The 22265-nt window shown below is 41.0% G+C and overlaps 2 protein-coding genes across 2 annotated transcripts in view; one reads left to right on the top strand and one right to left on the bottom strand.

Moving 5' to 3' along the window:
- The first annotated feature begins 8434 nt into the window (after positions 1–8434).
- atp1b1a (ATPase Na+/K+ transporting subunit beta 1a) lies at positions 8435–20627 on the top strand. Its single transcript, XM_034081961.2, has 6 exons — positions 8435–8727; positions 13334–13462; positions 15555–15710; positions 17179–17366; positions 18003–18086; positions 19267–20627. The coding sequence occupies exons 1-6, from the start codon at positions 8634–8636 to the stop codon at positions 19522–19524; spliced, it is 909 nt and encodes a 302-aa protein (XP_033937852.1). The 5' UTR covers positions 8435–8633; the 3' UTR covers positions 19525–20627.
- nme7 (NME/NM23 family member 7) overlaps positions 20565–22265 on the bottom strand; it is a 50838-nt gene continuing 49137 nt past the window's right edge. Inside the window, exon 12 of the mRNA XM_034081959.2 lies at positions 20565–20699. Within this exon, the coding sequence (XP_033937850.1) occupies positions 20667–20699 (33 nt within the window). The 3' untranslated portion in view covers positions 20565–20666. The remainder of the gene's footprint in view (positions 20700–22265) is intronic.

Here is a 22265-nt window from a genome sequence, read left to right as displayed (position 1 = left end):
GCTGGAAGGTGTATGGAAGCACATGTCTGCCAATAAGAGAAAACAAATAAGTGAAATCAGAGAAAGGAAACACATTTTTGAAACAGATCTTGTCAGTAAATGAGAAACTTTGTCAAACTACGTGATTTTAAAATACTGATGGCTTAGTATGTCGAGATAATGAGCAACTTTCTAAGAAACATTGACACATGTTCTCAATATAATGACAATATCTCAGAATAATGAGAAACTTTATCAAGTTATTCCTTTATTTTTTGAAATAATTGAGTAAAACCCCATAAAAAATTGACAATATCTTAAAGTCATTTTCTGGTTTCTCATAATATTAAGACACTTTATCAAATTTCTTTCGTTATGTTGTTTAGAAGAAAATAGCAAATCGCTTAAAATATATTTGGTTTAAAAGCTTTTATTGAAGTATTTTTTCAAGAAAGTTTATTATTTGAAGAAGTTTCTTATTATTTTGAGAAAGTTCCTCATATTTTTGAGATAGCATCTTATTAGGCGCTTTCACACCAAGTACTTTGCCGTACTTAGTTAATCAGAACTTAGTTCATCAGAACTTAGTTAATCAGAACTACGCAGATCGCGTTCACACCGGAATAAGTCCCGGTGGATTAGTTGGTGCGCTGGGCTAATGCTAATAATGCTAATAATGCTAATGCTAATAATGCTAATGCAAGGAAAATAAAATGGCAGCTTCACAAAACTTTTTGGAAGTTTTAAGGGGCGTGGTTTGGAATCCGCCCAGCCAATCAGAAATGGGAACCTTTTTCTCCCAGCAAAGTATCTGCTCTCTAGCAGGGACTGAAAAGGGGTGAAAAGGTTCTCATGAACTAAGTTCTAGGTTTCCTTCCAAAGTGCTGACAGATTTACATCCCTGGGTTTGTAAATTGTGCACAACTAAGTCCTTTCAAACTCTGTGTAAAGTTCACATAAGACACAAATATACCCATGGAGTTACTGACTACAGTGTCATGATGTCCTTTATTATTTTATGTTTCATGTGGAACCTATATTACATTACATTACATTTAGCCGACGCTTTTATCCAAAGCGACTTACAATAAGTGCGTTCGAACAGAATCATAAAGTACATCAGGTTTCATAGAGCCAAACATTTCAAGTGCTACTCAACTGGCTTTAGGTAAGCCAGTCCTTTATTAGTATATAAGTGCTTTGTTAATAGTTCTATCGCTCGAGGTGGAGTCGATGAGTTTTCAGTCTGCGCTGGAAGGTGTGTGAGCTTTCTGCTGTCCTGATGTCAATGGGAGCTCATTCCACCATCTTGGAGCCAGGATAGCAAACCCACGTATTCTGCAGGTCTCCCTTGAAAAAGAGATCTATGATCTCAATGGGACCAATCTGATTAAATAAAGGTTTGAAATTAAATGAAATGAGTAGACGATACCTCCATGAATAAAGAGAAAACATTTTACATTTCTGAGCCTTAGCTTCCCTCCCTGACTGACGAGGTGCAGAGGCATCACTCAAGAAGATGAACAGGAGTTTAAACACGACTTATGCCCCTTTCACACCAACGCGTTTTCAGCTCCGGCTCGACTCGGCCCGGAAGGTAACGGTTTTTCCTGTTCACACCGCAGAGGCGCCGCCTCTTAGCTCCGGAATCCGGTTCACTTCCAGCTCCAAAGACCACACTGAAGACCACAAAGAAGTCTTGCATTTCGCATGTGATGTTTGTAAAGTTCCAAGTAAAGTCGTCCCTTGTAAAGTCGTCCGATGCCTTCCGTTTCGTAAGAGGATAACCAAAGCGAACAGCGCTTCAATACAATCGGCCATTGTTGTTGTTGTCGATGTGAGGGATTTCCGCTGTTTGGATTTTATGAAGCAGGCACGTAAACGGTGACGTCATGACGCAGCAGCGGCAGCTCTGGGCGGTGTGAACAGAGCGGGAGCAGAAAAGGGAAACCGGAGCTGAACCAGAAAAGCTCCCGCTCGGAGCTAGCAAGGGGAAAGCGCTGGTGTGAAAGCAGAATGCATCACACCTGAGAGTCAGTACAATGTGTTTCAGTCAGCACCAACTCTGTGAAGATGCTAATAATTTCACTGTAACCGCATGTGGCTGTAAGCCTTGATCTTTATTTATTGTACTTTTTTTAAAAGAGGCTTATTTGCATAGAAAGGAGTCAAATCTGCACCAAATGTCTGCATATCATAACATTCAAATATGTCTAAGTAGTGGCACAAAGAGGCCATTTGTCCGGCAGTGCACTAAGTGGTGCATTTGATGTTTCTTTTTGTCTTATTCTCCCCTGTGTGTAGTTGATTTTGATATACTTTATTAATCCCCGTGGGGAAATTGTTTCTCTGCATGTGACCCATCCTGTGTTAGGAGCAGTGTGCTGCCATTTTGAACGGCGCCCGGGGAGCAGTGTAGGGAACGGTGCCTTGCTCAGGGACACCTCGGTAGCACTTGGTCTTGCCGGGACTTGAACTGGTGACCTTCCAGTTACCAAGCCAAGTCCCTATCGACTTCCCCACCACCGCTAACGGTGTTGTCTGTAGCTGACACAGCGGCTTCAGACTCCTTCACGTGTTTGGTTTATCCCAGCAATAACTTTACTGTTTTGGTTCAGTTTTGTCATTAGCGTTGAGGTTCTGTTTACATCACAACGCTTGGATAAACTCACTTTGTGATTCCAGCGCCAATGACAACAATGCTACTCTTGAGTTCAAAGTGAAAGTTTAAGCTGTTTCTGAAATGTATTACAGGCTTACAGTTTAGAAAAAAGTCGTAATCTAACATGTGGCGACTGCGAGCTGTAGTGCGGTCGTCTTTCCATCAGAAGGATGTGGGTTTGATCCCAGCCTTTGCAGAAAAACATGGCGATGTATCATTGGGTAAGATATTTAACCCCGAGTTGCTCCCGATGGCTGGCGGTGTGTGAATGTGTTGTATGAATGTTAGTTACGTGAGCAAATGGAACATTGCTCTGTATGAATGGGTGTGAAAGATGACTTGTAGTATGTAAACACGTGGAGGGGTCGTATGGACTGGTTAAAGCGCTATATTAGTCCGTTTAACATTTACCACATCTGTCGCGGTATTTGTTTTAAATTAAAATAGCACCAAACAAGAAAGCTATTGAGTAATACATTTAAAAAAATGCTAATGCGTCTACATTAAACACAGTTTTTAATTTCATGTTTTCTTTTGTAATGTTTTATATTGTATGCAAATAATATGTTAAAATGTGCACTTTACAATATGAAACAAATCTATGTTTGCAAGAATATTATGCTTGCCTGTTATCTATTGGTTTCATTTATCTAAACCCCATCTTACGCATTTCTTTCTTATCGAAGAGCTTTTTATATCTGCTGGCAACTGTTCCCTTACAAGCTTGTCATAAACGTTTGAAAACAGTAGTTAATGCTGCCAGAGCAGGAAATCAATCCCTCCCAACTTGTATTTAAGTTCCTTTTTCCCCCCGCCTCTCCTTATGCTCTGACCACAGAAGTGTGCTTTGCAGCGAGGTGTTTTGCTCTGCGATGGTATGTTTCCCCGTGGCCCGCTGCATAGACTCACTATTGTTGATGAACTGTGGTCAGGCTCACGCTGCATACCAGATATCGTCCACAACCTATCTCAGAATGCTGCACCTCCTGGTAATCTTGGCAAACCCTTGATCTGTGCAAACAGTGGTCTGCTATGTTATCACTGCAGAATCAATAGTCCCACAAAGGAGTGTATTACATTGTTTACTTATAATGGTGTGAAAACAGCCCGGGAAAATAACACTGGCTGTTTTATTCTGGACGGAACAGAATCACTGTTCATACGAAGTTGTGGAACGCGTCCAATTTAAGAATACAAGAGTCTTTCCTTGTTTGTAACAACGGTAACTGGTTTATTTTGTTTAATTTAAACTTGCACTTCTCACTTCCTATGGATACGTTTCTATTATCTGTACTAAAAATGAAATGTAACAGTATTTTGCACTGTGTGAATGTAATGTCATTATGGACAGATGGCCCTTTTATATATGTTATCAAGCGGACTACTGTTGCTGTCTGTTGCTACAGAAGCATAAAGCACTTCCTGTGAGTCAGAGGATTTGTAGGCACCTGTTATATTCATGTAAATTCATGAAGAGATTACTGAGCGGGCCAACAGGCACAGGCCCAAGGACCTAAAGTGTCAGGGCCCCCCTGGCATTTAACAGCAACATGCCCCTCAAAGAGACAACCCACAAGAGACTCAAAAGGACAACAAAGAGACATAACACAACTATAAAGAGACACATACCGAAAGGGACACCACATGACCACACTGAGACACTAAGCACTGATTACATGTGTAACTTGATGTCTCAGTTTTCTCCAGTGTATCATGAAACTTCACTACATCAAATCTCTACTAACATCATCCAACACCACACAAAAAGAGAACTATTTCCCCAAAACCATCAACTAGTAACTACAATAATACAGATGATACAGAGTATTAAACCTCAAAGAGATGCAGCATGGCCATTACGAGGCACACAATGACTACAAATCGACTCAAAATGACTTTAAAGAGACGTGAAGTGGCCACGAGAACAAAGTGGCTAAACACCCATACATCCTGAGTGTCTTGCTAGTATATAGTAAAGGTTGTGCTGCCTTTTGTTTGTCTGTGCCCAGGGGCCCACTGTCTTATAACCACATGTGTCCTACAGTAGATGTTGTAAAACCCAGTACAAGATATACCGGTATGTTCAGTGACTGCTGTTTTTTTTTACAACTGTCGAAAGAGTCACGGAAAACATAACAGTTATGTGGAAATCTCCATGAGTACTGTGCAGTGCAGTTGTGTATTTGCTTGACTTCCTTCTTAGGGAAAGAAGGCAGACAAAGAGAGTACACACTTTGTTTATATGATGTGGGAGTTCATGACTTTAGACTGTGAGTTGACAGGAGACTTGTTAACACTTGCTGGGCATTGATTCAGCTGATCATATCACAGTTTTATAAGAAACACTGTTGGCATAGCAACACAATTGTTCTTGGATTGCAATACATTTTAAGTGACTCTCCAGAAATCTTTCCATTACTACCAGCAAGAATAAAGTTAGGCTACTGTCTATGTCATTATCTATGTTTGTGGGGAAAGAATGGCGTAGCTATGATGGCTATTAGTATTTAGCATTTTTGATTTGTTCTTCTTATGATAATGCAGAAATGAAATTACATTATAAACACTGCTTTCTATTACTCATGTTCATGTTGCACCAAACTCGCATCCCTTCACATCCCAGCACACATTGTCATACTTTTCTGACTCATCACCAAGTGACTCTGAGTACACTTCAACTAAATATAGATACTTATCAGAACAAAAGCAACACAAAAGTATTCTGTTCCACAAACTTTTGCCATATACAGTAAGTGGTTAGTTCAGCTAGAATATGAAACTAGACATTCCTATGCGAGTGTGTACTTACATATACAAAATTAAATATGATAACAGCTGGACAATGACATTTGAACACCTCCTAATTTTAGCCCTTGGTATCAACAGACCCTAGTGACAACGACTGCATGCGCACATAATGTCAAAAAGTCATTACAAATGCCCTATTTTATTTTGCTAAAAGTCAACATTTTAAAAAGCTATTTGGCTAAGAGTAACGGTTTAATACTTAAGATTGTTATCCAAAAGTTAGGGATTTATAGTCAATACAGTTAACAGTAGGCCTAAGGGATAAACGGTTGAAATAGGCTGGTTAGTTCAAAGTAAGCTAATGGATGGTTAAAAGAGCTATCTGAAGGTACAACACAGTCTCACGGCATTTTGTGTTATAGTCACAAAATTCATCTATTGATTCGTGTTCACCAACACGATTTCCCCATTTTTTTCATGTCACACAGAATGATTTTTAAAAGCAATGTAAATAATAACAAATTAGAAGGAAAAAGAGATTTTAAAAAATACAGATTTCAGTATTCTGACACAGAACGATTTTAGAAGCAATGTATTTCTATTGGTAGCATGTGTCGTGCCTGCACCAAATAATAACAAATTAGAAGGAAAAAAATATTTGAAAAAATACAGATTCCAGTATTCTGAGGCTCTGAGCCATTTCTTTTCATCGCGGACGGCAAAAAAACTCCGACATTATACAATTTAAAATAAAAGGGTTAGGGTAAGATATTGAGTAAGGAAATGTTTTTATGAACCACACAGCTTCCGGTCTTCCAAGACCCGACTGGACAAAAAGACGTGGTGCAGGCACGAAACATACTACCAATAGAAATACATTGCTTTGAAAATCGTTCTGTGTGACACGAAAAAAATGCGTAGTGAACACGAATCAATAGATTAAATTAATTTCGTGACTATAGCACGAAATGCGGTTTAAATAGGCTAGTAGCTCAATGTAATGGGAAATAGCTAGCTAAAAGTGAATGGCTGAAATAGAATAGCTAAAAGATAAGAGTAAGTAATAAACAGTTGGAATAGCTCGTTAGCTAAAAGTAATAAATAGTTAGCTAAAATAAACAGTTTGGCTAGAAAGCTAAAGTAAAAGATTTGAAATAGTTAGCTTACGTTGTTTGGATAGCTTAAACTAAGGCTTTATCGGTTGAAAATGGCTAGCTAGCTCAAAGTAATGGATGGTTAAAATAGTTAGCAAAGGTTTGGATACATGGTAAACAGACTAGTTAGCTAAATGTTATGAGAAATAGTTAGCTAAAAGTTAACACCTTAAATAGCCTAGTTTAAAGCTAAGGTATACACAGTTGAACATAGCTAGTTAGCTAAAAGTAAGTCAGTTAGCTAAAAGCAAACAGTTTACAAAGTATTGGATTTGAAATGGTTAGCTTACGTAGCCTAATGGATAGCTTAAAGTAGGGCAGGATTGCCAACTCTCACGCATCTGGTGTGTGACACACGCTTTCACTCTCAATCTCACGCTCTCACGCTGCCCAAACTATTCTCACGCCAAAAACAAGATGAACCGGCGATCGTTTTTGGTTGGTTATTTACAATGTTGAGTTGACAGCTGCTCGAGCTGTCGATCCGCTCCCTCCCCAACCCCAGCAGAGCAGTGGGAGCCGGTAGGTCAATCCCCGACCCGTATTGTGCAGATCTAAGATCCAGTAGAAATGATAAAAAAGTAAAAGTCTGGTGCTTATTGTTCTACGAGGCCAAAATAGAGTGAGAGTGTGTTAATTAATATATTTGGCAGTTTGGAGTAAGTCTGTAGATTTGTTTGTGTGTGTGTATTTCATGTATCGGCCTCTCACGATAATTAATTTTGTTGGATACATTTTCTCGGAAATTATTGCGATAAACGATAATATTGTCGGCACCGTTGTATGACCATTTTAGACCACTGACATAATGATAATATATAATAATAATAATTCAAGTACATCCTTTCAAACGGCTAGTCACATCCTCATGTAAATGGAAATTTATCGAGTTCATTTTATTTATCGTACGATAAGTCAATTAATTGCTTATCGTGACAGGCACACAATGTTTGACTTTCATTAGTGAATGAAACGTTGTGCCCTTTATAGTTTGTGTCCAATATTGTGTATTTGTATATATTGTATATACATCCTATATATATGCTAAGGTCCCGCTACTAACACGGTAGCAGTCATTTAGTGCGCATATGTGTAATTAAACCCATGATATCAAAATCTCACTCCAGCCAGGTGCCCAAGGTTGGCAACCCTGAAGTAGGGCTTAGTTAAATGGTGGGAATAGCTAGCCAAAGGAAATATACATGTTGTTAGCTAAAAGTAAACAGATAGGCTAGTAAGCTTAAGTAAAATATTTGGAAAAGTTAGCTTAAGTAGCCAAATGGAAACATTTTTAAAATAGGCTAGCTGGCTAAAAGTTATGGAAAAGCCATTAGTTAAAATAATTAGGTAGTAATTTTGATATGGAGCTAAAATAGTTAGGTAGTAGGCTAATGGATATATATATAATTGTTCAAGTTAAAATAGCAAGATATAAGCAGGTGATAAACAGTTACAACAGTTAAGTAGGCCAATGTAAAACCTTTTAAAACATTCTGCTTCAGATTAAATAATAAACAATATCACCTTTATTATAGTAAATATTGTAATACATAATGTGAAAAAAAGATTGGTTGCACACCTGTCATGAAAAGTTATAGTTAGAATCAGTTCATGGCTCTTTTTTAATAACATCAATTATGTATCTAGCTTTCACATAGAGACTATGACGTAACAATAGTATTATCTTAGTATTACATAGTCGCCACGTGAGATTTTGGAAACCAGGGGGCTGCAGTGGTGACTGTTTCCATGGCACCGGCATCATTTAAAACCATTGCCGACTGTTGGACGTTTTCTGTCTCTCTAGCCCCCCTCCCTTCTGTTCTCTCTACGCAAAGAGCGGAGGAAGATTTTGATTTGCTGGCTGCAGCCCTCCCTCTTGAGGGGGGTAACTTATTACGGGAGTTAGCAGGCGGAGTCGGTTTCCCCGAGAGATAAATTGTGTGTGTGGGTATTATTGGAGGAGCCGGGTACGATACTGTCCTTTCGCATTTCCTGTGGGGCGACTGTTAACACTCGGAGCTCGAAGAAGGAGAAGAAGAAGAAAAAAAACGTTAAATATTCGAAAAAATAACGGGTGGTTTTTGAATATGTCGGCTAACAAGGAAAGCGACGGCGGTTGGAAGTCGTTTGTGTGGAATTCCGAGAAAAGGGAGTTTTTGGGGCGAACAGGGAGCAGTTGGCGTAAGTATTCAATCCTTGTATTTCACTGAATGTACAGCTGCAAATGTGACATAAACCAACAGGTAACCCCTCAAGACAGTGGAAACCATTTATTTTATGTTCTCCATTTCCTGCCTGCAGACACACAGCACCTGTTAGATCTGACATGCTGCTGCTGCTGCGTCGTGACTTCGCCTTTTCAATGGAGGCTGTGTTAGAAGTTGTCAAATCTCAATTTACAGAAACAGAATAAGCCCGCCCCTAAAAGACACGCCACAGGTCTACTAGTGTTTCAAACGTTCACATATTTTCAACTAAACCAATTACATGGTGCTATATGTGAGTTATTTGCACAGAAATCGTGTTTTAGCTGTTTTTTGACAAGATGTTGGATGTATGGTTAATCAGAACACCTCCATTAGTCCCACATAGAGGACATTTACATTGTTACACCAAAAGTGAAGAGGCAAAAAAAAATCATTAGGAGGCAAGCATAACATTTTAGAGATAGAAATTACACAATTTACAAGAGTACACAGTAATACAGTGTAATAGGAAATGATTACCAAAGGCGTAGCTCATATATGTATTAAAAAACGCCCTTTATGAAAAGGTCATCCTGAAGGACATCTGTGTGTTGGCCCAGGACTTTTCCACTGATCCAAACAGTGAAAGTTGTTTATTTTATCCTCCACATTGAGAAGGACATTTATTCATCCCAATAACAAGCTAATCTGCCGGCTCCTGTTTTTAACAGGCTTAGCTTTCACTCAAAGAAAAAAAAACAGATTAGTGGATCTAGTTAATCGTTTTACCCGTTTCCAATACTTGAAGACGGTCAACAAAGCTTGTTGATTTGATAGGATGAAACATACTTTGAAACAGCACCCTTTAAGCTCGGTTTACGTGTTTTATAAATGGATTTTTTGGTGTGTAAAAGCAGCCAGGTTGGTCCAGACACGGCCCGGTAACACGGTGCTGGACTGATCACGACTCACATGTCTCTAGGGCCCCCCCTCCATCTCAGACTTAATTTCCACTGAAAAAAGGGAACATTCGTGGGCTTTTCTTTACCCGTTTCCAGGCTCTCATTCCTCAAAAGCTTATCATAAAAGCTCACATATTAAATAGCTTTTTTCTGATTCTGAGGCGGAAGAAAATCACAGTAATGCTGCCGCAGCTCTGTGGTAACACTCGTCAATGGCGAGCTACTTAAAGGTGAAATATGTAAAACACGTTTTTAGTGTAGTAATACTGGTGAATAGCATTTATTACAGGCTTGGTGTGTCGTGAGGGAGGCTGGTGTCGCACTAACTAAAAGCAACAGGTAGACTATGTCTGCCCTTGAGTTGCAGAGTACCACACATTTGGAATAATCTTAAATATACGTTGTTTAAAGTCTGTATTTCTGCTGCTTCCATTATGAGGAAGAAGGTGAAATGTCTGCTTCAATGTCAGACTTCAATGGTGGCACATTTCTTGTTTTTTGTGTGACATTTTGAGCTTGATGAATGTGTCTGAAAATGCACCGCAGAGCCGGTAAAGTCCAACATAAGAAGGCAGTCAGTAAAAGTGGAGAGGCATGGTGTGAATGTGGTTTCTCTTCACAACACGCTGCAGCAGTCTGGTGGGGGAGGTGCTCTCCATTCAAACTCTGCCTGTCACCACCAGTAGGCCACTTCTTTCTGTCAGCTATTTACATGTCTGCCTGTTGGCATATCTGGGCTTTCAGGCTACAAAATGGTGTGGTGTCCTTCTTCAAGCTGCGTGCATTTCAGTCGAATCGATTGTTCAACTAACAGAAATAAATGGGCATAATTGATTTTTCATTTAAGTCATTTTTCATGGAAACAAAATGGAGATGTCCTGCTTTGTATCTTACTAAACTGAATCACTTTAGCCTTTGGACAAACATAAGAAATTAAAAAGGCTTTTAGAAACATGTTTTAGACTAAAATACGAATCAATAGTGAAGATAATCCTGAGTTGCAGCTCCAGTACTTCTGTCACTAATGCGCATTTATACATAATTAACTCTGGCTGTGTATAATCACAATGACCACATAATGCTTTTAACAGTCCTAGAAATGTTACTTACTATCCTGCAACTATCAATCTATTTAATTATTGATTAATCTGCCCATAATGTTTCCAGTTAAAGGATTTAGTCTGAGCCGCTCTCAACATGAATTGTTCTGTCTGTTTAAGAACCACACTCAGAAATGTAGTTTTAAATTATACAAAAAGGAAGAAATGATCTAGTTTGAAATGCTGGAATGAGAAACTATAAGGAGTTTGAGACTAATGAGTATTATGGTTCATTGATGATCAAAACAGTAGCCAATTATTTTCTGTGGATTGACTGGTCGCCTTGGTGTTAAATAGATGAAATCACAGGGCTGACTAACTAAGAGAAGGCCTGCGTGTAACCTGACACCGCCTGGCCGACTGCATTTCACGTGCCTCCGTGAGCCAACATGTCATCTGTTTTGCATAAGCTTTTCACCCATACGAAATACCCTGAATGCAACATTATTTTGATATCTTAAATGTCAAAAAGTCAAATAAATCCCTGCTTGAATTCTAGTGAATTCCCTGATTAACAGTCTTGCTTTTCAGACTAAATCGTTCGACCATCAAATATTGAGCCAGAATAGTTTCAAAATGTAAATCAGATATGACAAATCATCAAATGTAGGAAGCTTTAAATAGCAAAGGCTTACAGGTTAAGCTTTAAAATGACGAGCAACGAGCACATTCTGCATCACTAGATGTTTCTATTGAGCTTTCTTTCGAACCTCTGCACATTGCTCCAGCGTCGGGAGTGTCGGCGCACGGTGTGCCTCTCAACAGGTGCATCACGCAGCCTTGCTACGGTTGCTACACAGACTCCATGGAAAATAGCTCGCTGTGCATTTACATTAGCAGCAGGTGCTCTGAGAGGCAGCCTATCGGCACACGGCACCAAGCCGGCATACATTCATCAGATCTGCTGGAAACACTACTCCGTGCATTTGAGTACGCCCAAAGTCTGCAGCGGGAGATAAGGACGTGCTGCAGGGGCTGCAGTTAACCCGACTAACTGGTTTCTCAGGGGCCGGTTCGACACGCGCACACGGGCAGGGGGAAGACATTTTGGGAACAACTGCACATTCACGAGAAAGGGAAGGTCGTCTGTCGCTCTTCAGGCACCCAAGATCAGAAGCAATAAGACGCCGGGAGAAGGCTGGGGCGTCAGGGATGGAGGAAACAATCTGGCAGTAGATACTAAATGATATCTGATATGTCAAGGCTGTCCTAGCGTAGGAACAACAGGACTATTATTATATTAATAATTACTCCTAAAAGCGAGATAAGATGAGCCTTTTATAGGGCGTACAGCAAGTCAGAATGAAAGCCACGTGGAATTACATTTAAAACCAATTTAATAAATATATGTAACCAATTAAGGCAACATCATTTAGAGGTTTTAATACCCATTATTCCTTATATTTGAGACATTAAGTATTCAATGCATTTAAAAAAACATTCGACTGTCACGTCTTTGGGCTGCTTTTACAGTTTGCACCCAAAACCTGTAAACCTGGGATTTCATTCAGCTTGTTTAGTAAGATGAGCATCCTCAAGAGGCCTTCTATTGTTTACATGTTGACGGTGAACCCTCTCGGATAAAGAGCTTTGTTTAGCGGGATACAACACGGGGACAATCGGAGTGATAGAAACTTAATTAGCAACATAAAACATGCAGCCCACTCAGAGCGCCCGTCTAGGTGCGGGGTGATCTCTTCTTGAACTGTAAGCAAACGAGAGGTGATAATTAAACGTGTTTCTGTCTGCATTCAGGGCGTGAATAAAGCCCGGGAACTCAGGGCAGTGTTGGGACAGCAAGTGGTGACACGTTGAGGGGGGGGGGGGGGGCTCCTGCTCCTGCTGTTATGCAATTGGAGTACATTTTAAATTAGGTTGACAAGAAAAGCCCCGTCATGGAGTCCCTACTGCTCGAAAATGGCTTCCATAATGAGGAGGAAGGTGTGGTTGATGGCCGGGCTGTTGGAAGTGTTCTTCGAAGTGTTCTTCTTGCCTCCTGTAGTCCACATTGATCCTGAAAGCTAACCCACTGTTTTAGTGTACTTGGAGTTGACTTGCTTGATTAAGATCATTTTTGTTTAGTGGTAATTTAAATTCAACTTGTTTCTCTACTTTAACTTTAGACTTCTGTAAACTCTTGGAGGACAATTTACTGTGATATTTAGAAAATTGAGAAAGTGCTTGAATTGAACTCATGTTTACCTATTTGAATGGACTGCCTGTGAAGTAAACAAAGTGACAAAACACCTCGTTTACTTTGGGTATAAGACATTTGGTTAGATATCATTGCGCAATTGCATTTTAAGTGTTTGGATGTGACAACAGAAGCTTCTGGGTGGTTTTAAACCTTCAACGTTCTCAAATTGAAATCTTAAAAAGCCCTACTAACCGTAAAGAAATTAAATGGGAGAAGAACCCTGGTGAAAAACCAGATCATGTTTGGATTATTCCTTTTCTACAAAGGACTGAAAACATTAGTGATCAGAACACGTGTGGATCCTGTCACATTGTTCATAACGTTGCATTTTCTCCCCTCCAGTTAAAATCTTCCTGTTCTACGTGATTTTCTACGGATGCTTGGCTGGCATTTTCATCGGGACCATTCAGGCGCTGCTGCTCACGCTGAGCAACTACAAACCCACCTATCAGGACAGAGTCGCCCCCCCAGGTAAACCAACCGCATTCACCGTATCAAACATTTGCTTTCAATGAAGTGTGTGTGTGTGTGTGTGTGTGTGTGTGTGTGTGTGTGTGTGTGTGTGTGTGTGTGTCAGTTGGGGTGTGTGTGTCAGTTGGGGTGTGTCTTTGAGCCGCTCTTCAATCAGCCGTCTCTCTGACCTTACATAGGTTCAGCCATTTTGTCCTTCACTCCTCTCTCAGTCAATGTTTCCCCTCAGGCTGCAGGGGGCTGGTACACCCATTGTGACTGAAATGATTGTCCCACAGCCGACATGTTTACACACACACACACACACACACACACACACACACACACACACACACACACACACACACACACACACACACACACATGTTGGTACCAAAATGATTTACCTTTGCCAGGGCTTAGGGGCCTGCAAAGCTTGTTTTTCTGCAGAAATATTTCTAATCTGTAATCTTGTGAGAGCGTAAAAACGCCGCTGCTGCAGTGGAGCGTTTTGAGGTCTGTGCCCAGAATATCTTCTTCTTGTTATGCCGGCAACGTCTTGTTTTTTCATAGCAGCTATTGTAAAAGGACTTGATGCTCACAGGTTAGTTTGTCACCGGCTGCTTTGAGCTGAAGTCAGTTTGCAGTAGTGGCTCGATAAAGGAAGCAGGCAGTCGTGTTTCCTAAGAGCCCGCCTCTCACTCTCAGGCTAAAAGTTTCCATTGTGAGAGACACACACGTGAGAGAGTGTGGGGGCAGGGGATCGTGGTCTTTCACAGGCTGCCACCGAAACTCAAACGCTGCTGCCGCTGCTGCTGCCGCTGCTGCTGCCGCTGCCGCTGCCGCCGCCGCTGCTGCTGCTGCTGCCGCCGCCGCTGCTGCTGCCGCTGCTCCAATAACTCTCAGAACTGTGGCAGCATATAAACAGACACGTTCACTTGCCATTGCTCCGTCCTCGTGCCACGCCTCGCCGAGACGCCTCTGTGTGGAAAATTACTCCACACAGACCATCTGAGGAAATCCCCAAGACCCCACGTCGAGCCGTCCTAAGATAATAGAGCAGAGGCTCCAACAAAGAGCGGCTCAGAGGAACTCTTCACCGTTCAGAGTGGGTTTGACGGGCTGCTGCAGCAGAATACAATTAGATTACATTAGTTAATATTCAATTCAATTCAAAACCTTTATTGATCCAGGTAAAATCCCATTTTTCAGGGGAGACCTGCAGCAGTCGGTTCCACAAGAAGACATGAAAACATAAACAACAGAACAACAATAGGACATCTTACAGCATAATGTACAGGGATTACAATTTACATATCTGACTGAGTAGCATCCAGCCGAGCTTTAAAAACATGTCGTGGTACCAGCTTGGTAATTGTCCATTCTTTTTGCAGACTGTTCCGTGTTAGTGGAGCTGCACGTCTAAAAGCTTTCTTCCTGAAGACAGTCCTAGCACTTATATATATATATTTTAAAATGCAACTGTCCTTAATGCATATAACCTCGTGCCGGTTTCCCTTTGTGTGCAACAAGCAGCTTTGTCAGAGCTGTTAACATGTTGTTTCAAAGACTACAATTTATTTGGATTATCACAAAATGTTTGTATCCAAAATCCTTTTTCTGGAATTTTGAAAGGATATCTGTCTTTTTTGAATAAAAACGGACCTTTGGACTTTGAGCCGAGATGTTTGGATGAACAGCAAAGCTAAGCAGCCACTGCTGGAGTCTCATTCTGCGAACAGTATAATACTTCTATGGAATATGGAGGGGTGAAGCCCTCTTTACGCAGAGGGCAGCTATTGCACAGCGCCCGGGGAGCAATGGGTTGTCCGGTGCCTTGCTCAAGGGCAGCAGGGCAGGAGGTGAACTGGGACCTCTCAGAGTAGCAGTCCGCTCTCCATATTTAGGTCTGGTCGGGGACTTGAACCGACGACCCTGCGGTGAAGTCTTATCTGTAAAAGCACAAGGTCTAAACAACACATTGAATCGACATGAACTGAAACCTCTCTTCAAACTCAAATCTTCAGGCCCGGTTGTTTTTCCGCTCACGTGGTTGCATTCGTTTCTCCTGAAATCATTCATAATTCTCTCAAACATCTGTTTTGGTTCTCAGGTCTTTCACACACCCCCCGCTCAGTGAAATCTGAAATTGCTTACACCAAATCCAATGAGGAGACTTACAGGAAGTACACCGACGCCATGACCGCATTCCTAAAGACGTACGAGCTGGATATACAGACGGACGGGCAGAACTTCGAGGACTGTGGAGGTGAGTCTGCAGGCATTATTCTAGTTTATATGAACAGTCATTTCGTGTGTGTGTGTGTGTGTGTGTGTGTGTGTGTGTGTGTGTGTGTGTGTGGTGTGTGTGTGTGTGTGTGTGTGTGTGTGTGTGTGTGTGTGTGTGTGTGTGTGTGTGTGTGTGTGTGTGTGTGTGGTGTGTGTGTGTGTGTGTGTGTGTGTGTGTGTGTGTGTGTGTGTGTGTGTGTGTGTGTGTGTGTGTGTGTGTGTGTGTGTGTGTGTGTGTGTGTGTGTGTGTGTGTGTGTGTGTGTGTGTTAGCACTACTAGTTTGAATGGGTTTTTCTTGGACGCCGTAAATAAGAGATTTACATTTTGTTCTACAACGTTAATCAGTAAAAAGAAACCACACTGATGAACGTTCAAGGATTTAACACGTCTTAAAAACACAAGTCTCCCGGCGATGGTGATGTGAAGTCATGTGACCTTGGTGTAGTTCTTTAATAGTTAGCTTTTGACTTTTAAGATTGCATTTAACTGTTATATTATATATTATTATAAAAGTAGTATTAATATGTGGACGCGATCCAGCTGCACAAAATATATATAATTATTTTTTGCCGGTCAACGTGTCCGTTAAAGTTGAAATCTTCCGGACAAAATGAGAAAAATGCCGGTCAAAGGACTTCTGTGTTATTAATTGAGCTTTAAAACTAATTCAAATGATTCGATATTAAACTAATTATAGATTAACTACATTATTTAAAAGTGAACAGTAACTTATAACAACACGCAGCGCTCTCCCTCTCCTGACGGCCCGTGAGTTTCAGCAGCTCGCGGATCAGTAATGACCCCACAGTAAAACTAGTGTGTGTGTGTGTGTGTGTCCATATCGATCAGATCCAGCTCGTTCTAGCTAATGATATGACTACCTGCTTATTAACAGACACCTAAACAATATGCGTCGCTAAGCAACCGGGTGAGGCCACCAAGTATAGCATTATGCATTTGTTTACATGCCCACCGGAACCCCGAGGCATTACCAACAGATCGACGCACAATCAACCCACACAGGACATCTCTTTCTCCACGTTACGTGTGAGACATTAGAGTGGACTCTTCTTGTCGTCACAGACGTGGCCCAACTGAAGCGGTATTGCGCTAAAGGGAAATTATTTTGGCCGGAGAGATTTGGATTTGCCGGTCTTCAGCATATTTTACCGGTCGTAGTCCGGTGATTACCGGCTAACGGGAGCTCTGGCATATAGACTTTTTGCACTACTTTTAATTTTGTATTTTATGATGCACGTTGCATCGGAGGAGGAGGAGCTCGGGTCAGACTAATGTCTTCACTGTAGCTTTGAGCATACGACAACAAAACCTTTGAGTGTTTGAAAACGTTCATCACGGGGAGACGCTACCTTCAGGTCAGCTGCCAGACAGACGGGTCTCCGTGCAGCTTCGACTCTGAGGTCTAATGTGTGTCTCCTGTGCGCAGCCACCCCTCAGACGTACAAAGAACGCGGCGGTCTGGAGGACAGCGAACTCGGCCAGAGGAAGGCGTGCCGCTTCGACCGCAAGCTGCTGGGCGTCTGCTCCGGAATCGACGACCCGCACTTCGGCTTCAATGAAGGGAAGCCCTGCCTCATCGTGAAGCTCAACAGGATCGTCAACTTCAAACCACGGGTACGGTCACCTACCTTTTAAATGCCATCGTCTGGATGTCTCTCATCGTGGCGAAGCCCGTTGAATGGCCCGGTGCTGGACGGGGCTATTTAAATAAACTTGCCTCGCCCAACACTTACAGCTGACATTGTTAAAGAGGTCATATTACGCCTTTTGGGGCGTCTCCCTTTCCTCTTGTGTGACAGGTTTTAGTGCATGTTAATGGCCTGAGATCACATGTTATTAAAGGGTTAGCTGATGGTGCTTAGCCGCCCATTAGCTAAGCTGTTGGCTGATGTTGTTTCAGATGCGTCTCGTTAGATGTTCACTTTGGAGCAGTGCTTCCGTCGAGGGCCGAGCGGGCGTCCACCCCGGGAGCGGGAGGCGTGATGTCGCGCTCGGCACGATGACTAAGCCTGATGCTCTCGTTGTGAAGTGGCCCCGAAACGACTTTACGGAGCATTGACTTTTATATTACATGGTTTTTCTAACGAGGTTTACGACGCAACAGAGCGCAACATAACATGAAAGTAGCATGTTTGACGTACTATGCGATCAATAATATCAATTTGTAAATAAACAAAAAGCAGATTTAAATCCCCCCCCCCCCCTCACATGCTCGGGGTGTTTTAATGAACCTCTCTCTGTTCTCTTCAGGCTCCGACCAACAACCAGTCTCTCCCCGAGGCGCTGCAGATCAAATCTCAGCCCAACCTGATCCCCATTTACTGCAAGAACAAGGTACGCCCGACCCCCTGCGGCTCCGCATCGAGCACGCAGCCGTTTAGTGACTCAACGCCGGAGCTGCTCGTTTACCTTTGTGTTTGCTTTTCATGCCACTTCCACTCCACTCTGATTCCAAGGGACGTATTTTTACTTTAACAGCATTTGATTCATCTTACAGGTTTACTTTCAACGTTACTTTAATAATTAGTTTTCTTGCAATAATTAGTTTTTTTAAAGTTTTTTTTTGTACATGTATTACTTAAAGTACAAATAGCTTATTATACATACCCACTTTTACTAAAGTAATATATTAAATTCTGGACTTTTACTTGTAATGGAGTAGTTTTACAAAGGGGTATTCGTACTTTTAGGATCTGAATCACCACAAATGTACAGTTACCTATATTTAAGATACTCAAACTTATCTTTATATATATATATATATATATATAAACCCCTCTCAAGTTTAATTTAAGAGTGTTTCTTGGACAGGACATCACACGCTCACTGCTTGCAGGAATCCTGAAGTCAAATGTAAAACCTTTTAAGACCCTTTCCATACATTTTAAGACCTCATCGCCACTTTGAGTTTTACCCGGTTACCTTGGCGACACACTTCACCTCACATTGACTATATACAGTATTGATTGTCCTTCCTCCTTATCTTCCAACCATTTGGACGCAGACTTGCATTTCCCCATAACGATGTTGCTTAGCAACCGGCGTAAAAGGACCTCCGCGCGCTATCAAGCAGTGAGCGCGCGACGTCCTGTTCAGATGACGTCAAACCCAACGGGATGCCATCAATAAACTACAGAATCTCACGACACACCTACGCCATGACTACATTCAGGCAGACTGTGGAACACAACCTCTCTGGATCATTTAGATACGTATTGAAAACTAGCTGCAAAATGTAACACCTTGGGAAATGCCGTTTCATACTTTTTAATAGCCTTAATTTTCACTAAATTGATTTATCAACTTGTAATACTTGTTAAGACCCCGCGGACCCCCTGGTTGTGTAATTCGTGGCACAATTTAAACGGGATCGAAAGATAATCTGTCTCTCTCCATTGACTTCAATACATAATCTTTCCCATGGAGCTCTGGGAAGGAGGGACTTCTTCTCTCCTTACAAATAAAGTTTGATTTGCTCAAGACTGATTTCTAACTTCCACTCTTGTGTTTGCAGAGAGAGGAAGATGAAAGTAAGATCGGAGAGATCAAGTACTACGGCATGGGCGAAGGCTTCCCCCTCCAATACTACCCGTACTACGGCAGGCTGCTGCACGCCCAGTACCTCCAGCCTCTGGTGGCCATCCAGTTCACCAACCTGACCCTGAACGAGGAGCTGCGCATCGAGTGCAAAGTGTACGGCGCCAACATCGACTACAGCGAGAAGGACCGCTATCAGGGACGCTTTGACGTGAAGTTCACCATCGCCTCGTGACCTCAGCCCGTGAACGAGCACTCTCATTTTGAAAAAAAAGAAACACCCGATAATAAAATGTAGAGCGAATTAAAAAGAGTTCAGATAAAAAAAAACACCACTAGTCTTTGAACATTCATAATATACAGGACCTACACTTAATCTGTGTGCTTTACACTAGCTTTTTCCGTGTGTTTGTCGAGGGTTAGAATGTAAAATACAAGAGTAGCAATAGCAAATATTTATTCTACTGAACATGAAGATATTCCTGAAGCCATGGGGTGCGTTCATGTATTACTGTAAAACCGCGATTCCACTACTGACGTGTAGCGAGCTGTGTTCTGTCTAACGTGGTTTCTATATATTTTTGGAGTGTCACGTCGTGCTGTAGTCCAGTCCTGTTGTAATCTCTTCTGTCTTATGTCTGCTTTAGTGGTCCAAGGTGTGTGTGTGTGCGCGTGTGTGTGTGTGCAGGTGTTACTTCATGTGAGAGTGTGTGTTAATGTGCTCTGACTAACTGAAATACTAGCATGGTACTCTGAACCTTTACGGCCCGTGTGTGAGGAAATGACTGCGCTCCATGGAAACCTCTTTTTGTGCGTGTTTCTTTATCCACTGTGGAAGGATACATCTGTACACCTTTTTCTGTGTTGTTCACCTTAGCTGTAGGATATGGTTTGATGACATTTCTGTTTGATACTTCTTAATTCGTTAGAGTAGAGCTTTGTGGGTCCAGCCTAGAAGCTTGTCATCTCCACGGAAACGGTGGCAACTCAGTGCTTTGAAATCTGTTTTGCTGGAGACATCACGTGACGTGGTGACACTTACTATTGAATGTTTTTAGCCATTTTCATGGTGGAAGAATTTTATATTTATGCAGTTGTACATTTTTTTCAAAGTGTAAATGTATGAATCTAATACCAAAGTCGCTGGTCAAAAAAAAAGAAAAAAAAGAGTTAGAAGAATATCAGAGGCAATGCAGTATCCCGTTGTAATAAGATGTTTAGTTGGTGTGAAAAATACTTAATTCAATGTTGAAGATCACAAACACTTGTCAGGAGTCTGCTCTTGTCACTTTATTTAATCTGCATAAGGCTGAAACAATAAACAGAAAAATGAGACAACTGTGCGGTCTTTGAATGTGCAGAACACGTCCTGTCGCTTCACCGGTCCAGAATCTTGAAGAAATACTCCACCTGTGAAAAGGAACAAGAAATTAGTGTTCAGTGTCTACTTTAAAGAGTCCTCTCCTGCTGATGTTCAGGTGTATATCAGTGTGTCGTGTCTCTACTTTAAAGAGTGCTCTCCTGCTGATGTTCAGGTGTATATCAGTATGTAGTGTCTCTATGATAAACACAACAACTCGGAGGTTGTTACAAGAGGGATAATATTATAAGATTTAAAATATATTCTGTCAGAATACAAACTAATAATATGTGAGAAATAAAGTTGATTATTTACTAGATAAGCTGTTGTTGAATAATCTCTAAGTATTACATATACAAGAAAAACTCATTAATATTCAAGATAAAAGTCACAACTGTATTTACAAATCCATGAGAAAAACATGTTGGACGGTTTCTTTCTTAAATCACAAATTTGCGAGAAAAAAAGGAGATTATTGTCTAAGAAAAAAACATATTTACAAAAAAGAAATGTTAGATATTCTCCAAGAATAAAGTGTAAAATATACGAGAAAAAATTAATAAATACAGGAAATAAAATGAAATATCTGAGATAACAAAATTGTACATTTACCACTTGGCAAAAGTTGATTGAACCTCACAACAGACACTCCTACAAATTAATCACTTCATAATCTCAGAGAATACTTTGATTATTTTCTCGTTAATTTTAGTTACTCTCATCCAGGTTTAAATAAACCTAATCTCTATATAAATGCATCCCTTTATCTTGAGAGATTCAGAGTCTTCTGTTAATATCTCTGTGTCCCCTTACATTGCTCTAACGCTAGCTGTAGACCTCAGAACAGAGAGATGGTAGGTGAGCTTCAGAGTGAATTCTCAAACACATATTTACTAAATAAACTGTTGTTGAATAATCTAAGAATAAAGTATTAAATATACAAGATAAAAGTCTTGCAAATACGTGAGAGAAACATGTTGGATGGTTTCTTAAGATTTAAGTAGAAATACAGTTGATTATCCTCTAAGGAAAAACACATATTTGCAACAAAAAAAAGTTGAATATTCTCTGAGAATAAAGTGTCAAATATACGAGAAAAAAATAAATAAATACCGGAAATAAAATCAAATAAAGAGATACCAAAATTGTAAATTTACCACTTGGCAAAAGGTGAATGAACCTCACCACAGACACTCATGACTTTGATTTTTTTTATCGTAAATTCACCATTTTAGTCGCTCTTATCCAGGTTTAAATAATCCTAAACTCTATTTATATTCATCCCTTTATCTTGAGAGATTGAGGCCCCGTCCACACGGAGACGAAAACGAACCGAAGTCGATATTAAAAAGTCTTCCGTCCACACGGAAACACTGGAGACGCTGTAGTACATATCCCGGGCCTGTAAGTGGCGCTGTACTTCCGCCACAAAATACACCAAAAGCAGCGAATAAGACCCCCCGAGCATGGTTGCCATGGTTGCCTGGTTGCCCTTCTGGTTATTCTCCGCGGTGGATTTAGCAACATGTAGTTCTCCATGTCCACTTGTTGCTGGTGGTTGTGGTAGAGGAGCTGTAGATTTTTGCACTAACATCTGTAGCATGGTCAGTAGCGCC

This window comes from Pseudochaenichthys georgianus, chromosome 4 (genome assembly GCF_902827115.2).
Source record: "Pseudochaenichthys georgianus chromosome 4, fPseGeo1.2, whole genome shotgun sequence".
Taxonomy (NCBI): domain Eukaryota; kingdom Metazoa; phylum Chordata; class Actinopteri; order Perciformes; family Channichthyidae; genus Pseudochaenichthys; species Pseudochaenichthys georgianus.
The sequence above is the reverse complement of the archived record's forward strand: the minus strand, read 5'-3'. Positions and strand labels throughout refer to the sequence as shown.

What these genes read in the sequence shown, in the direction of transcription:
- atp1b1a (XM_034081961.2), top strand. Translation starts at nt 8,634, where the DNA reads ATGTCGGCTAACAAGGAAAGCGACGGCGGTTGGAAGTCGTTTGTGTGG. An exon ending in GCGAACAGGGAGCAGTTGGC is followed by an intron (nt 8,728 to 13,333) that starts GTAAGTATTCAA and finishes TCTCCCCTCCAG; the next exon opens with TTAAAATCTTCCTGTTCTAC. An exon ending in CCATTTACTGCAAGAACAAG is followed by an intron (nt 18,087 to 19,266) that starts GTACGCCCGACC and finishes TTGTGTTTGCAG; the next exon opens with AGAGAGGAAGATGAAAGTAA.